Here is an 18,250-nt window from a genome sequence, read left to right as displayed (position 1 = left end):
TGGTCTCACCCTGTACATCATGCTACTAACAGTGACATAACTGACCACAGGTGTCCATATGTCTACAAATGCCTCTAAGAATATCTTATTGGCATAACATGGTCGGGATATGGCTCCAACCTACCCATAAGTATATTTATACATAGGACAGTCTGATAACATCTAGACTTGGCTGAAGTCTGGATTAAATGAAGCTTCACCAATCCTTAGTTGGATATCCACTCCGGCTATGATAAGAGCCCATCAAACTAGATACCTGAACCTGCAGGCATAAATTTAGTTCCCCAACGATGGGACGTTAGGTAAAGAAATGTACTAAGTATGTAAGGCAGGTAACATATAAATAACTAAATTGAAACTGAACTAATAATATAATAACTGAAAGTAACTGAAAGTCAAAGATGATCTGAAGATATGCTTACCTGCTGATACTGACTCAACTCTCTCAATATAGTAAGTAAAAAAGCTATACGGCCCTATAAGGCTTGGTACGTGTAATTGCTTGGCCGTAGTAGGCTCGCTCATAGGTGCCTGGCCATACTAGGCTCGGTATCTAAATTACTACTCCGCCATTCTGGGCTCACTCATAGGCTCGACCACAATAGGCTCGGTATATAACTTACCATCTGACTAGAGATTGCCAAATAGGGACCTGCCCACCGATTATAACTCGGTGGTGGTGAAACTATAATACCGTATATATATAGACCATGTGCTCTCTTGACTGAAAGAATACAATACTTAACTGAATATAAAGTCCTGCTAAGGGAGAATACTATAACTTATAAGACTAGGATAATATACATAAATTCAGGAATACGAACTTCTCTTTATGTCTCGTAATAAAATGCGTTTAGTTACGGGATCATGCCAAATGAAGGAAATGTTTAGCCTTAACATACCTTATATATAAGTACTTACCACCAACATATCAAATATATCTATATCTACACTAAACATAAAAGTGGCACTTACGCATTTCAAAAGAGACTGTCCGTAAGGCTCACTCATAAACATGAATAACTAGTGGCCCGTACATGTAACATAGTAGGCTGTCCATACAACTCACAACAATCATGAATAGCTTATGGCTCGTACGCGTAACATAGTAGATCGTCCGTCCGGCTCACAATACGGAGGTTTGGCTATGTGTGCAACTGAGACCGTCTATAACCAACCTTCATTATGCACCTATGCGTTCATAGACCATCCATAGGGATTCACTATACACCTACGTATTCATAGATCGTCCGTAGGAATCATGTCTTATACATATTCATTTCATACCACTCGTGCAGACATCATTCAATCATCAATATATAAAATCATATTCATAAACATATAAGTTCGTGAGTAACTCGTTACAATAACCATTCCTTAGCCGCTTGTTATGTTATCCTTTACTTAGCCGTAAATAACGTTGTAACTATTTTGGAATCTCACTTCTATCCTTATTTCACATCACGACTCATTTTTGGGGATTATACGGTTTTATCTACTTATAGCTATGTAATATGTTTAGCTTGTGAGGCTACTCGTTATATATATACATACATGTAACAAGAGTTGTGAGATTTACGTTCTATCAACTTATATTATTATTGCTCATATTCTGTAGTTTACGACTCCATAGGTAACATATATCGTCCCTTAACATCACCCTCATATTTAATCAACCTTACTTAACTTGAGAGCAACATAACTATCTTTGTGGGTCTTTATCAGTTTCGTGAATACAAACGTGTAAGTATTGGAAATCGTGGCATTCTTTAGATCGAATAATTCTTATCATTCTGCAAACTATACATTATGCTACCTTGTTGAACTATTCGTGTATAACTATCCCTCATTATACAGACACTATATTACTTCTAATTCGTTATACCATTCGTATGTAATCTTTAATTGACATCTGGTTGTCTTGTTACATATATAAGATAAGGACCTTTCAGAAGGCCCTATTTACTCCTTAAGAATATATGAAACTACGACCAACACAATCCATTTCAATATTCGTATGACTATACTCGTGAAAGGACCTTAATTGTCGAAATAGTACGTATACAAAGACTCGACCCTTTGAATTCCTTACAATGGGAAACATAACTTATAGAATCATGCCAAAGAAAAAAAATGAAGATCTTACATATCTCATAATATCTCGTCCAATCCTCAAGCTAACTTAACCTGCAACTCCTGTGTCTACAAGCAATGAACAATACTATCGTCAGAATACGAATTCCATAACTTATCACATTTGAAGGACAAACTTTATTCTATGATAAAACGGACAACACCTTCCCTAAATATATGATTTTGAACAAGTCACAGCAGCCAACAACAACCCAAAAAACATCAATAATACTCATAAAAAACCTTTCAAAACAGTTTAACAATCCCGACGAGCGGCAAACTCAGTTTACAACCAACAAAATAGAGTTTGAATTTCTTCTTTATGAATCTACTTACAATATCAATAATATTATACTTATGTTTACCACATCATTTTCATCCTAAAACATCATAAGAATAATCTTCAAAACAGTCCACACGCTTAACACCTTAACTTTTATCGTCAATCACTTTTTTTTCATGTTTTCTTCTTCAATTGGCTTAATTAATACCTAGAAAATCTTAAAAACAGCAGCCATAACATTATAAAGTTATTTCTCATACATTACATCCACCATAAATCATATATGTAGCCACAAAATAGTTCAACAAAAAGATAACCATGTCTCACGTTCTTTCAAGTGTTATCTTATGGATTTTCACTTAAACAGCACAACCAACACAAGATTAACCTTAGGCACAATCAATAAGATGTTATACATACCTTGGAAAGCAGCTAAAACTCGAAACCTCATCACAACCTAGCTCTCAATAGCCCTCAATCATACCACAACATCATAGAAGCATTTTCTTGCATTCTTTAACGCTTTTGACGATGATTTGAGTTGATTTCCCTTGAGTTTGGTTATTGGATCTGGGAGATATGCAAGAGAGGGTTTTGGAGAGCTTATGGACGAACTTTGGGTGATAAATGACCATAAGTGAGGATGAATCGTCTTTTAAAAGAAGTAAAGTGGGTAGCTGTCTCAAGTGGTTCCCAACGGGGCTGCCTGTGTAGTCTCGCAAAAACACGAATATCTCTTTACTCAGACGTCGTATCAACAAATGATTTAATGAGTTATAAATGAGACTCATAGATCTTCAATTTTGTGGATGGATCACCCTGTAACTCCAAGTATATTGGGAGAAAGCTCAGTGATATTAGACCCAAATTTCAGTACAATTTATGAACGTAACTTGCGACGATTTTCGTAAACTTTTGTTTCACAAATCGCTTGACTTCAAACTTAACACACAATTATCATACGACTAAAATACCTCCTAGAATCACCTGATAATCATATTAATCACAATAGTCTCACCCTAAAAGTACAGGTTATAATATTCCCAACTTGCCGGCTTTCGACAAAACTTATTTTCTTTGATTCGTATAGCTTCTAAACCTTCCAACCCTCTTGGTACTTGCAATTAATGATCTTGAATATTTGTAACCTCCAAGATAACATGATTACTTAATTTATATACTATCAAAGATGATCTCATTTTCGAGCTTATATCAGTTGACTTACGATGTACTTTTACGTACGAAAACATAGGGTGTAACAAGAAAATATTTATTTGAGAAATATTATGATAGATCATCTGCTGTGAAATGTGATAAATTCTATAATTGTGTGAAGTCTGAGATGAATTTGGACGATTCACTATTTAAAAGAAACATCAAGGGGAATGGGACTTTTGTCAATTGAGATATATCAACAATGATGGTAACCCAGCCTATGTGATTGGAGATACCCTGAAGTAGGTTCATATGTGTAATAATAAGTCATTAGTTGATAAAATATACACTATTATTTTATATCCCTTCCTATGGTGTGTATACAGTGCAAAACTGCAAGAAATGTGAGGCGGGGTTATTAAATTCTTAATCTAATCTATAGCCATTATAGATGGTGTATTGTGCTGCAGAATACACTTGGTGGATGGACTTATATGAGTGTGGAGTGGTGCCGCTCTTATGAAACTTCTGACAAAAAATTCTAGAGCACTCATGAATACCAGGCGCGCGCATGACCTCTTAGCGCAAAATCGTGATAACGACAAACATTGTGCTAGTATAATGTGATAGATAAGACCTTGGGCTTACAAAAAGAATTTGGTTCATAGAAGTTCTAAACTTCACTATTTGTTCTGTAAGCTTAATCTTATTTTTTCTATGTTTGGTTCATAGTCTACGAGACACCAGATTCGATGCATTGTGCTTATATGTAGAAAATCCAGCAAAATATTCTATCACTCTATTTCTTTTGAGATATGTGGGGGATTGTTAGAAAAATAGTGGACATGGTATGTCAAAAGAAAGTGTCCAGATTTATTTTTTTTTAAAGTGTCTAGATTCATTTTATTGAATATTTAGTGTCTTTATTATTTTATAGAATAATGGGTCATTATTCCACATTTGTAATTATTGGACCATTACTCACCCATCATGACATTTTGATTTTCTTTACCTATATATGCACACATTCTTCCCTTTTGTGGGAGAGACTAAGAAAACATAAAATACTCTCCTTTCTTCTGCTTTTCTACCAAGAATTTATCTTTGTTAGTTTCTGCTCCTAGTTTTATACTAGAAGAGCTGTTGAATCCTGGGGGATACACCCAAATCAGGTAAAATATCCTTAAAAACAGTGTCTTTGACGCGCCTCAAGTTTTGAAGAATTCTCTACAGGTTTCGTGATCAAATCTTTTCCGTAAGATTTACAACAGAACTTCAGCTCAAAAGTAAAAAGTGTTGCCCATGGAGCAAGCGAAGGACAATGGGCAACATTGTCAAACTTGGAATTTTGCCCATATGCCAAATGGGGACAAAAATTCAAGACCATCCACTTTAAGGGCTATTTGTGTACTTCACCCAAATGTAACTCAACAACTGTTTCAAAACTATTCAAACTTTAGCCGCTTTTAATACAAAAATTGAACCGTAAAATTTTCATGTGGCGCCCAGTTTTGTGCTACTCATTAAATTTGTATCTACTTTTTAAAAAAAGCTTAATTGATACCTAATTATTGGATAACTTAAGATAACACACTTTTCTCTTCTTCTTTGAGCTTATAGTTTCTTCGTCTTCTTCTTAGTTGCAAAATGAGTTTGTTAAATTTATTTATTTTTTTGACAATTTGATTGAGATTTGTTCTTTATGATATTTGAAAACTATATTTCAAATTTGAGCTCATTTGGAGTAGATTTGGGCATGGAATCGTGTATTGGATTGTTGAAATTCGAAGACACAAGTTTATATTTCAGAACTTAAGATTCGAAATCTGAAGTTGCATTCAATAGATTGAACTACTTAAGATTTGAATTTTGCATTGAAGAGATTGAACTATTTCAGTTTCGAATTTTTAAAGTTGCATTTGAAAGATAGAAGAACTTCAAATTTGATTTCTAAAGTTGTATTGAAGAGATTGAACTACTTCAGATTCGAGCGGGTACACTTTGTAAAATTTTGTGCAATGCTGGTATAACTTCAATGGTGGTCCCAAAAGTGGGTATATATGAAAATGCCCCAAAAATATCCCTAATTACATTATGGAAAAAAAACTCCAACACAATGTGCTAGAGTTCAAAATTTTTACAAGTGAAACTCTAGTACATTAAGTTGGAAAAATCTCCCTGCATGTGAAACTCCACTACAATTTGATGAAGTTTCGAATTTTTACATGTGAAACTCTATCACGCTGTGATGGAGTTTTGAATTTTTACATGTGAAACTCCAACATACTGTATTGGAATTTCGTACTTTTACATGTGTTTGATGGAGTTTTTCAATGTTTTAGCTAGGGGTATTTTTATCTAAATTTTATTCACATTGAAAAGGGGCTAGTTTTCAATTACGTTCAACCAATTGTTAAATATTTTACTTACACGCCCAAAAAGTGGACAGCATGTGCCATTCTTACCTATATGCGAATATTGACGGGCAACGTTTCAATGACCTTTCTTAGCTGATTGAACACCAACAAAAAGATAAATTGGTCACAGACCTGGATACTCTTTAAGTAGAATGAGGACTATTACTAGCGTTTTATCATCTTTAGTTATGATCAGTGCTCTTTAAAGTTAGATTTCCTTAAAATACAGCGAAGACCAACGGCCATAAAACATGGTCCTGTCATTTACTTCGAGTTCTTCAGCCACTATCCATTTCACTATAATCATTGTATCAGGAATCAAATAGTGTTCTTCCTTTTAACCCAAATGAAAAAAGAATCCAGGAGATAATTAAATAAACCCATCTTATTAAAGAAGTAACTCATTCAATCAAAAATATTATCATTCCTTAATTTCTCACATCTGAAAGAAGACAACAAACCAAAATGGGGAAAAGAAACAAAAAAGTTGAAGCTCCAAAATGTATGGCTGCCAAATGTGTTCCAATATAAAGCTACTTCATACAGGTGTACAAAATATTTTACAACCAATAGATTCATGGAACCGTTGTCACTGCTTACACATCCACTTTAATTACTTAAAAGTACAAAATCCAATGCATCTGCTTAATATTGCAGACAAGAGCTTGGAAACACATGCCAATAAGATACAATAATTTAGCATCTGTATGATCTGTTATACACCAATTGTCAAACAGCTGCACAATCATGTCTTCCTGGCTAAATTTCCCGTCATTAAGGGAGCCTTTAATATATCCTGAAACCATAGAACCTTTCTTTTAGCGATGAATTATGAACGTATTGTTAGTTCCGCCAATATTGCTGTATTTGTAAATAATAATTCTGCAAAATATAAGTTAACGTAATGAAAAAGTAATTAATTCGAGCCCACTGAATTCACAGTGTTTCCTTAAGGAATTTAATCCCCTCCTAGTACCCAAGGTAATGGATTATTTCCTCCCAGGATAGAACGAATCACACACTGGTGTAGCGGTACTTCAAACCCCAGTGTTTCAGCGAACACAAAGTTCGGTAGCAAATCACACTTACAGTTGCTTTGTTTGAAGTTAAAACAATGCAGAACGAAGGAGTAGAAACTCAGAAAATCGTATGGAAATGCTGAGAGGAAGGAGTGCAATGTATAGCCAAATCTGTTGAGCGATTTCAGTTTGTGTCTTGTGTGTTGTGTTGTTGAGTGTCTTTCTTCAACATCTGCTGCACATATATATAGCAGCCAGTGTTGAAGAAGACCAAACGTCCACCCTCCATGGTGGAGCAAGCATTAACTTGTTTGTGGAGCAAGCACATTCATGGTGGGAAGAGCATTAGGCGGCTGCCAAATGGTCAATACACGGATTGAAAAATATCCGTTACAAATGCGGATAATCTTATGTTAATATTTATTATTAACAAATAAATTTGGTCCAAAAAATTAATCAATCAATCGATCATTTGACCAAATCCAAATCCGAATCCAAATCCGAATCCGAAACCGAAGCCAAAGCCGTAGCCGAAGCCGAGCCGAGCGAGCGACGACGACGACGACGGCGCGAGGCTTGCTTTCTTCTTAACTCTTTAAGAGCTACAAGAAGAGCAATTATATATATACCCACCAAAAATCTCTTCCTTTTCCAATATGGGACAATGTCTCATTGTCAAGAGGGAGAAACTTAAAATTTTACTCAAAAATTTCATTTTTCCTCTATTTCCCATTCACCCTCATTTTAAGACTATTTCATCTTAAAAATTAAAACCTCAACAATCCCCCACATGAATGGGGAATGGCTATATCACGGAAGTATGCATGAAAAAACTGTGTGATTTACAAGCAAGGATTAATCACATCTGGATAAGTAGGTTTCCCTTTGAACTTTCCGTAGTAAACTTATGTCGGATATACTCGGTCAATCGGTAGATTTGATATCTTTGAACCGTCGATCTTTGGTGTATACCTAGACAACCATAAGTCACACAATCAACCCTTAACCGTCTTTGGTTCTCATTGTTGTGTTCGTTTCAGCCATGAACACCGCCTGGTTTCATAAGTGCGTAGAGAACTGGCCTTACAAAGTTCTCCTTGAAGCGGCTAACACTTCACACTTACATAGGTGATTTCTAAACGTGTCATCCTGGAGATACACTATTTGATATACCCCGTATCAAATTTAGAAATCATTAAAAAGCCTTAATATTTTATCCTTGGTACTGAACATTGTCTCATCACGAGAACGGACTAAAATTTTATTTGACAATGTTGAACCGTCATTAATGACTTTGTTTGATCTCCTTGAACCTAGATCTTGGGATCTCCAGTCTTCTAGGTAGAGTTACCGCCACAATGACTTGTTCTCGGCCATAGCCCTATTCCCCTTGATGATTTCTCAACTACCTCTCTAGTTAGGCCTTTTGTAAGTGGATCCGATACATTATCACTTGACTTTACATAGTCAATCGTGATAATTCCTCTAGAGAGTAATTGCCTAACGGTTTTATGTCTTCGTCGTATATGACGAGATTTACCGTTATACATAACGCTCCCAGCCCTTCCAATTGCCGCTTGACTATCACAATGTATGCATATTGGTGCCAACGGTTTGGGCCAAAATGGAATGTCTTCCAAGAAATTCCGGAGCCATTCAGCTTCTTCACCGGCTTTATCTAAAGCTATGAATTCAGCCTCCATTGTAGAGCGGGCAATACATGTTTGTTTGGACGACTTCCAAGATACCGCTCCTCCACCAATAGTGAATACATATCCACTCGTGGACTTAGAATCAATTGAACCGGTAATCCAATTTGCATCACAGTATCCCTCAATCACCGCAGGGAAATTACTGTAGTGCAATTCAAAGTTCTAGGTATGTTCTAAATATCCCAAAACTCGTTTCATTGCCATCCAATGAGATTGGCCTGGATTGCTCGTATATCAACTCAGTTTACTTATAGCACAAGCTATATCTGGTCGTGTACAATTCATGATATACATTAAGCATCCCAACACACGAGCATAATCCAATTGTGATATGCTTTGGCCTTTATTCTTTGCTAATGCAAGATTCACGTCAATTGGAGTCTTTGCAACTTTAAAGCCCAAGTGCTTGAATTTTTCAAGTACTGTCTTAATATAATGAGATTGTGACAATGCCAGACCTTGAGGAGTCTTATGGATCTTAATTCCCAGAATTAAATCAGCAACTCCCAAGTCTTTCATATCAAACTTGCTATTGAGCATACGCTTAGTAGCATTTATGTTGGCAATGTCATTACTCATTATCAGCATATCATCCACATATAGGCAAACAATGACTATGTGATTTGGAACATTTTTAATGTACACACATTTATCACATTCATTTATCTTAAAACCATTTGACAACATTGTTTGGTCAAATTTCGCATGCCATTGTTTGGGTGCTTGTTTTAGTCCGTAAAGAGACTTAACAAGTCTACATACCTTCTTTTCTTTACCTGGAACCACAAACCCTTCAGGTTGTTCCATGTAAATTTCTTCCTCCAACTCTCCATTTAAGAAGGTCGTCTTAACATCCATTTGATGAATTTCAAGACCATACACTGCAGCTAATGCTACTAACATCCGTATGGACGTAATTCTTGTAACTGGAGAGTATGTATCAAAGTAGTCTAGACCTTCTCGTTGTCTATACCCTTTGACTACGAGTCTTGCCTTGAATTTATCAATAGTGTCATCATCTTTGATTTTTCTCTTAAAAATCCATTTAGAACCCAAAGGTTTATTTCCAGGAGGAAGATCAACCAATTCTCATGTATGGTTGTTCAATATGGATTCTATTTCACTATTGACTGCCTCTTTCCAAAACAATGATTCCGAAGAAGTCATAGCTTCTTTAAATGTTTGAGGCTCATTCTCCAATAAGAAAGTCACAAAATCTGGTCCAAATGAAGTAGACGTTCTTTGACGTTTACTACGTCTTGGATCCTCCTGATTACATGTACTTTCTTTTGTTTCTTCCCGAGGTCGTTTAGATCCTTCACCAAACGGCTCACATTCCTTTTTATACGGATATATATTTTCAAAGAACTCAGCATTATCTTATTCTATAACCGTATTATTATGAATGTCGGGATTTTCTGATTTATGAACCAGAAATCGATATGCTTTACTATTTGTCGCATATCCTATGAAAACACAATCAACGATTTTCGGTCCTATCTTTACCCTTTTGGGTTTAGGAACTTGTACTTTTGCCAAACACCCCCACACTTTAAAATAATTCAAGTTGGGCTTCCTTCCTTTCCATTTTTCATATGGAATGGATTGTGTTTTGCTATGGGGCACTCGATTTAATATTCGATTAGCCGTAATAATGGCTTCCCCCCACAAGTTCTGTGGCAAACCAGAACTTATCAACAACGCATTCATCATCTCCTTTAATGTGCGATTCTTTCTTTCCGCAATCCCATTAGATTGGGGCGTGTAAGGGGCTGTTGTTTGATGAATAATTCCATATTCTAAACATATTTCTTCAAAAGGAGATTCATATTCACCACACCTATCACTTCTTATCATTTTAACTTTCTTGTTAAGTTGCGTTTCAACTTCATTTTTGTATTGCCTGAATGCGTCTATTGCTTCATCTTTACTATTCAGTAAGTAAACATAGCAATATCGAGTACCATCGTCAATAAAAGTTATGAAATACTTCTTTCCACCGCGAGATGGTATTGACTTCATGTCACAAATATCTGTGTGAATTAAGTCTAAAGGATTTGAATTCCTTTCAACTGACTTATAAGGATGTTTAACATACTTAGATTCCACACATGTTTGACATTTTGATTTTTCGCATTCAAACTTAGGCAGTACTTCCAAGTTAATCATTTTCCGCAAGGTTTTATAATTGACATGACCCAAACGTACATGCCATAAATCATTTGACTCAAGTAAGTAAGAAGAAGCTGAAATATTATTATTGTTTTCCACAACCATTACATTCAGATTGAAAAGGCCCTCGGTGAGGTAACCTTTTCCTACAAATATTTCATTCTTACTAATGACAACCTTGTTAGACACAAAAACGCACTTAAAACCGTGCTTAACAAGAAGTCCAGTAGAGACTAAATTCTTTCTCATTTCGGGAACATGAAGGACATTGTTCAAAGTCATGACCTTGCCAGAAGTCATTTTCAGAAATATCTTCCCATATCCTTCAACTTTTGCTGTTGAAGCATTTCCCATATAAACTGTCTCTCCGGGTCCAGCAGGAGCATAAGTAGCAAAAGCTTCTCTAACTGCACAAACATGGCGAGTGGCTCCTGAATCAAACCACCACAGTTTAGGATTTCCCACCAAGTTACATTCAGAAAGCATGGCACACAAGTTATCAACATCATCATGCTTTACTACCATGTTTGCTTGACCCATTTTCTTGTCTTTCTTCGGAGCACGACACTCCGTAGATTTGTGTCCGGTTTTTCCACAGTTGTAGCAGTTTCCACTGAACCGCTTCTTGCTTGGGTTGTATTTCGGACCAGAAGCCTTCTTCCTCTTTTTGTTATCTTCAACAATATTTGCTCTCATTATTGTTGAATTACCACGGCCTCTCCTTTCAGCAGCTTTATTGTCCTCTTCGATTCTCAACCGAACAATGAGATCTTCAAGGGACATTTCCTTTCATTTGTGTTTCAAATAATTTTTGAAGTCCTTCCACAACGGAGGCAACTTCTCAATCATTGCTGCTACTTGGAATGCTTCGTTGATGACAAGACCTTCAGCAAGTAGATCATGAATAATCACTTGCAATTCCTGGACTTGGGTAATAACAGACTTGCTATCTACCATTTTGTAGTCCAAAAATTTTGCGGCAACGAATTTCTTCATCCCGGCATCTTCAGTTTTATATTTCTTTTCAAGCGCATTCCACAATTCTTTTGACGTCTCCACGCTACTGTATACATTATACAGATTATCATCCAGTCCGCTAAGAATATAATTCTTGCATAAAAAATCAGAATGCTTCCACGCTTCAATCACGAGAAAGCGTTCATTCTCTGGAGTTTTATCTGGCAGATCAGGAACATCTTCCTTGATGAACTTCTGTAGACATAACGTAGTTAAGTAGAAGAACATCTTCTGCTGCCAGCGCTTGAAATCAATCTCGGAAAATTTTTCGGGTTTTTCTATCGGTGCCAACGCCGGTGTTCGGCTTGTCGATGCGTTGGCAGTCACCATCGGAACAGCTTGGTTTTCGCTTTCAGTCGTCATTTTTTCTGTAAAAGAATGACACAAAGAAACGTTTAATACACGTTTTTCAAACTGGAGTAAAAATCACGTAGATTTTAATCTCCAACAAAACGCCACGAAGGCTTTACTCTCCAAAACGGGAGTACACAAACCACAAAGGTTTTAGTTTGCAGAATAATAAGAATAACACAAATACAGAAATGAATATTAAATTCCTTAAGATTGTTAGTCCCGCCAATATTGCTGTATTTGTAAATAATAATTCTGCAAAATATAAGTTAACGTAATGAAAAAGTAATTAATTCGAGCCCACTGAATTCACAGTGTTTCCTTAAGGAATTTAATCCCCTCCTAGTACCCAAGGTAATAGATTATTTCCTCCCAGGATAGAACGAATCACACACTGGTGTAGCGGTACTTCAAACCCCAGTGTTTCAGCGAACACAAAGTTCGGTAGCAAATCACACTTACAGTTGCTTTGTTTGAAGTTAAAACAATGCAGAACGAAGGAGTAGAAACTCAGAAAATCGTATGGAAATGCTGAGAGGAAGGAGTGTAATGTATAGCCAAATCTGTTGAGCGATTTCAGTTTGTGTCTTGTGTGTTGTGTTGTTGAGTGTCTTTTTTCAACATCTGCTGCACATATATATAGCAGCCAGTGTTGAAGAAGACCAAACGTCCACCCTCCATGGTAGAGCAAGCATTAGCTTGTTTGTAGAGCAAGCACATTCATGTTTGTGGAGCAAGCACATTCATGGTGGGAAGAGCATTAGGCGGCTGCCAAATGGTCAATACACGGATTGGAAAATATCCGTTACAAATGCGGATAATCTTATGTTAATATTTACTATTAACAAATAAATTTGGTCCAAAAAATTAGTCAATCAATCGATCATTTGACCAAATCCAAATCCAAATCATCCGAATCCGAATCCGAAGCCGAAGCCGTAGCCGAAGCCGAGCCGAGCGAGCGAGGACGACGGCGGCGCGAGGCTTGCTTTCTTCTTAACTCTTTAAGAGCTACAAGAAGAGCAATTATATATATACCCACCAAAAATCTCTTCCTCTTCCAATACGGGACAATGTCTCATTGTCAAGAGGGGGAAACTTAAAATTTTACTCAAAAATTTCAGTTTCCCTCCATTTTCCATTCACCCTCATTTTAAGACTATTTCATCTTAAAAATTAAAACTTCAACACGTATATGCTCTTAGCTTTTTAATAGGGGGACTATAATAGAAGCAGTTCGATTCTTCAAAAGACAAAGCATATATTATCATTCTGACCCACCAAAGCATTTGCTTGGCTGAAAATGTTAAAAAGAAGAGACTCCGTTTAAAATAGAAGTGACTGTTAATGAAACAAGAACAGACGTTACCAGGAAGTTCATTAATAGATGGCATGAATAGAACCCAATCAGAAAATAATGAGACCTTACGCATAATCCTAGACTAGGATGGTATCTCCTGGAAAACATTGCCAGAATTTGGAGAAAGAGTACTTGAGTGGTCAGTAAAGGTTTCATTGGCACAGCCAGTACCATCTCTATCTTCTTAATGCTGGCTTCCTCCTCCTTTCCAGGATGGTACCCTGGTCAGTTTGCTTGTGTTTCTGTACCATGCTATAAACCTGCATTAGAAGAAAATTGTTAGTCATCATTGGTTGGTTCGCCCATTCCCAGCCAAATGTTCAACAAACAAAGCAGCAGAAAAGTAGAGTTATTGATCAAGAGAAATTCTTTATAGGCAGGACATCCAAGAAATAGTACTCTTGGTTGCAATGTTGGCCATTGAACCAAGTGTTCGAAGGCTATACATCTCATAATCCTGATAATAAGTGAAACTAATGTCGAACATCCGAACACCGTAGTAATGTTGTTTTTATACTAGCTAACTATGTTGCACTATGTTATAATTTGAACACCTGGAAAAAAGGAACACACGAGCTAAGCACGAAGTGACAAGATAACTTCATATATCAAGTAGTTTATAATGGCTACTAAGACATATATTGGCATGATCCCACAAGTAAAGCTCTCGATAGGTACATTATAGATTACAGCAACAACTATGCCTCAGTCCCAAACAAGTCCGGGGCTATATGAATCCTCACTTCTCCATTTAAGCTCAACTTATGTCATCATAATACCAAATAAAATAGAAGTAAAAAATAAGTTAAATATATATAAATAGTGATATTAATAATAACAATATTAGAAGTTTTCTAACAAGACTAAAACCTATTCTCAACTAGTACAAATCACCTATATGGATCTTTTTACTCCATTGTGCGCTATCTTTAGCTAAGTCTGCAATGATTCCATGAGTTTTTAGGTCTTTCGAGAAACCTTCCTTCCATGTGATTTTAGGTCTATCCCATCCCTTTTTTACACCTAAGTGCATCATAGATTAAAGAAAACAATTCAACTCAAGATGTGATTTGTCAAGTCATTCTGCAGTAGTAAGTAAGATGGTTTGCTGTTTCAGAAAAGTTCTTATTTCCTTATTTACAACTCACTTATGTGATCTATCACATTTCTTCATTATAACATTCAACCACACAGTAAAGGTGAGTAGATCCAGGTATACTTTGATTTTCAGCAGTACCTTTCTTACTCCAGATGTCAATCCCATGCTATCGAGGTTTTTACTATCGACATATTTCCATGTCATACTCTCTTTGTCCTGCTTTTTGTAGTCAATGCTATTATTTCCTTCATGTCAACAGAAAGCACATGCAATTAAGTATATGAAAAAAGGTGCTACACTGTAAACATTTGAATCAGTAACCATGAGGTAATAAGTCAACGAATAGAATGCACCTTTTGGACGTAAGACCAGCAACTCTATGTACATCTTGAGGCGTATATGACTGAAGACGTGGACATATTCTCCAATATATTCTCGTGAAACTATTCTAATAGACTCTTTAAGATCTAGATTGAATGATGACTGTAAAAATTTATCAATTGCTATTCTTCTTGAGGCCAAGTCTGCTTCCTTTTCCAAGAGAACTGATGGAAACTCCCAGAGGCCAGCAAGTAGACCATTATTTGGTCTTTTCACAAGAATAAATTTGCTGCTGGATTGAGGTCCTATCGTTTCCTGGCAATCCAGTATCTCTACAACACTAACAGCGGAAAACTCATGCCTTTGTTTGGCCTTCATAACTTTAATTGGGTAATCTGTAACATGAACTGATTCGTTCTGCCTAGAGAGTGATAAAGCATGACATTGAGCAGAGATGGGGCATGCAGCACAACCTGGATTCGAAAGAGAGCACAACGTAGCCCCAAGTTCCATAAGAGCTTGGTTGAAATCTCCAGGCCTAAAAGGATCAACTAATTGCCCTGCAAGTTTCCTAATTCAAAAGGAAATAGATAACATGACACAGGATGGAAAATTTACTAAGAAATAAAGTAATATCCAAAATTGGGTAATTACTAATATCTGGCATGATCACTGCTTAAGGAAGATAACAATTTAGATTTGTTTCCTGAATATATTTGATAAGAAATAGAAAGAAAAGATAGGTAGAGAATGGGATATGATGCAGTTCTCTGTAGTGCTATGTTGCTCCAATCCTCCAAAAATATTGCCGCACCCATGTCAGATCCTAAAAAGTCATTTTAGGAGGATCTGACACACACCCGGCAGCATCTTCGAAGATCCGAGCAATATAGCTGTAGTGTATTGTTCTTCCAACTTGCTTACTAAGTAACCATTACAGTAAGAAAGCAACAAAAAACTGCATTATACATCACAAAGACTCACCAAAAATTCTTAACTGACGCTGCGTCTTTTGGATTTGCAGATATAGCCTTCAGCCTAGAAATAACTCTGACCACATTTCCATCAACAACAGGCACTGCCTACAGTAATAACTTAGAACATGTGATAAGAGGAAGAGTGTATTAGTCGGTCAAAACTTTGCAAAAGCTATTGACCTTTTTGAAGGCGATTGAGGATATAGCACCAGCAGTATATTCACCAATTCCTTTGATGTTGCGAAGATCTGAAACTGTCTCCGGAAAAGTACCTCCTTGTTCGACAACCTCTTTTGCACCCTGCGAAAACACAGATATCTATAATAAACAAACTAGATAATGAGTACTTCAGCAGAGTTGTATGCTAATTTGCATACTTTAGCAGTACTCTTTAAATCAGTTAACAATTATAGTTTCTCTACAAATACAGTTTGATGTTTTCATCTCTTAGTCCGCAAATTACTTTTCAACTCTCCAACTGTATCCAATCCATGGCACTGTCTGTGTTGTGCGACAGATGTAAAAACTTCTTTTTTCGTAATTTCATATTTTTACCTTTTTTTCTAATGTTAGGATGAGACTATTGACCAGAAAATTAAATAACCCACAGTTAAACAGAAACCTCACCTCCAGCAAAAACCGAGCTCGTCTATAGTATCCTAAACCTGCCCACATTTCATTCACCTCCTGCAGGTAGATAAAAGAGAAAACTCCGAATTCAATAAATTCCAAAAAGAAAAGAAGAAAAACATCAACAACGTAAGCAGCTAAGTGTTACTACCTCAAGAGAAGCTTGAGCGAGATGTCGAAGAGTAGGCCATTTATTCATCCACCGATTAAAATAGTCAATCACAGTTGAAACCCTAGTTTGCTGAAGCATTACTTCAGATACCCACACTGCATAACCCCTTTTCTCTCTCTCATCATCATCTTCTTTAAATCCGCAACTGCTACTACTACTTATTCTTCGCCAAGGAAGGTCTCTTTGATTATTATCATACCATTCCAATAGAGAAGCCCTAATTTGTAGGGTTTCGTTTTTGCTGAAACTGAAGTCCTCTATATCGCCGCTAGTTGGAACTTCAATTTTAGGCTTAGGTTTTGGTTGTCTGGTAGAGCGGGGTCTCTTCTTGGAGATGGCCGTTTTTTTCTCTGCTCCGGCGCCTATGGCGTCCATCGATGATAGAGAGTAGTGCCAATTGTGTTTTCCCGCTACACAATGCGTTTGAAAGTGTAAGCAAATGGCTAGTTGCATACTTTTTCCTTTTCAAATAAATTTGGTGCCTTTTAGTTTTTAGAACTTAAAAAAAAAAAATAAAAAAAAAAATAGGTGCCTTTTTCAATGTAGTGTTAAATGAAAAAAGAAATTCAAAAAACAGTCCCCGCGAGTACTTTTTTTTTATTTATTCGTCAAAATTAGTTGGATTAGCCTGGGTTGTGCCCGAGCCCAATTACCATATCTTCCTGTATCTTGTACAGCAAGTATGAATAACTCCATATATTGGGAATTCAATACTTTTGATTCCCGTCAAATATAATTTCCCAAATGTTAAGTTTGAAACACAAGAAATCAACATCGCAAGAGATTTGATATGATGAGAAATAGTTTAGCACTACAAAGCTATATTCAAAAATTTCATTATGTTTAAAAATTTATCACCTTTCCATAAAATTACAAGGCCTACAAAATATGTCATTAGACGCGGGGGCAATTTTATTAATAGAATTAACGCCGTATACTAATAGATAGACGAAGGATATCTATAAACCATTTAGCAAACGATAGGGTTAGTTTAGGCCCTTTTATATAGTATACGTTTTACATAGAAATCCTAAAAGTTTAACAACTTCAAAACAACAAGTTATGATGTTTTACACGTATTTCATTACAACCTGTTTGGATGATTCTTACCTATTGTATTTCATCGTATTGTTACTTTAAATATATTATTTATTTTGATTGTTACTTATCATTGTTTTGTATTGCTAAATTAATCATTACTTAACGATGAAATCAATTTGGTGTGCTCGCGTCGTTGCCCTATTTTTTCTTCTCATTTTATCCTTAATAATTTTTTAATATTTATATTTCACCATCTACCCTATTTTAATAAGAAGTCTATCTCGTATCATACTTTTTTTTATATAATATTATATTATAATGTATCCTTCAAACTGCTGGTGTATGATATTATAAAACGATGAGAAACGATATAATCTATTCAAACATTGTA

General features: G+C 36.1%; 1 protein-coding gene across 3 annotated transcripts; it reads right to left on the bottom strand.

Annotated features, from left to right (window-relative positions):
• Window positions 1–6,355: 6,355 nt before the first annotated feature.
• LOC107781660 (adenine DNA glycosylase-like) lies at window positions 6,356–17,272 on the bottom strand. 3 transcript variants are annotated; one of them, XR_001647049.2, is made up of 8 exons: window positions 16,798–17,272; window positions 16,644–16,703; window positions 16,197–16,316; window positions 16,024–16,121; window positions 15,072–15,610; window positions 14,857–14,963; window positions 13,684–13,879; window positions 6,356–6,784 (listed from the first exon to the last, which is right to left on the bottom strand). XR_001647049.2 is itself a non-coding variant. In XM_016602395.2 (7 exons), exons 1-7 carry the CDS (start codon window positions 17,269–17,271, stop codon window positions 13,796–13,798), a joined length of 1,482 nt encoding a protein of 493 aa, XP_016457881.2. In that variant the 5' UTR covers window position 17,272; the 3' UTR covers window positions 13,566–13,795. The 3 variants fall into 3 exon arrangements, 1 of the variants encoding a protein (XP_016457881.2); XR_001647050.2 differs by having other exon boundaries at window positions 13,689–13,879; XM_016602395.2 differs by lacking the exon at window positions 6,356–6,784 and having other exon boundaries at window positions 13,566–13,879.
• Window positions 17,273–18,250: the final 978 nt, after the last annotated feature.

This window comes from Nicotiana tabacum, chromosome 2 (assembly GCF_000715075.1).
Source record: "Nicotiana tabacum cultivar K326 chromosome 2, ASM71507v2, whole genome shotgun sequence".
Lineage (NCBI taxonomy): Eukaryota > Viridiplantae > Streptophyta > Magnoliopsida > Solanales > Solanaceae > Nicotiana > Nicotiana tabacum.
The sequence above is the reverse complement of the archived record's forward strand: the minus strand, read 5'-3'. Positions and strand labels throughout refer to the sequence as shown.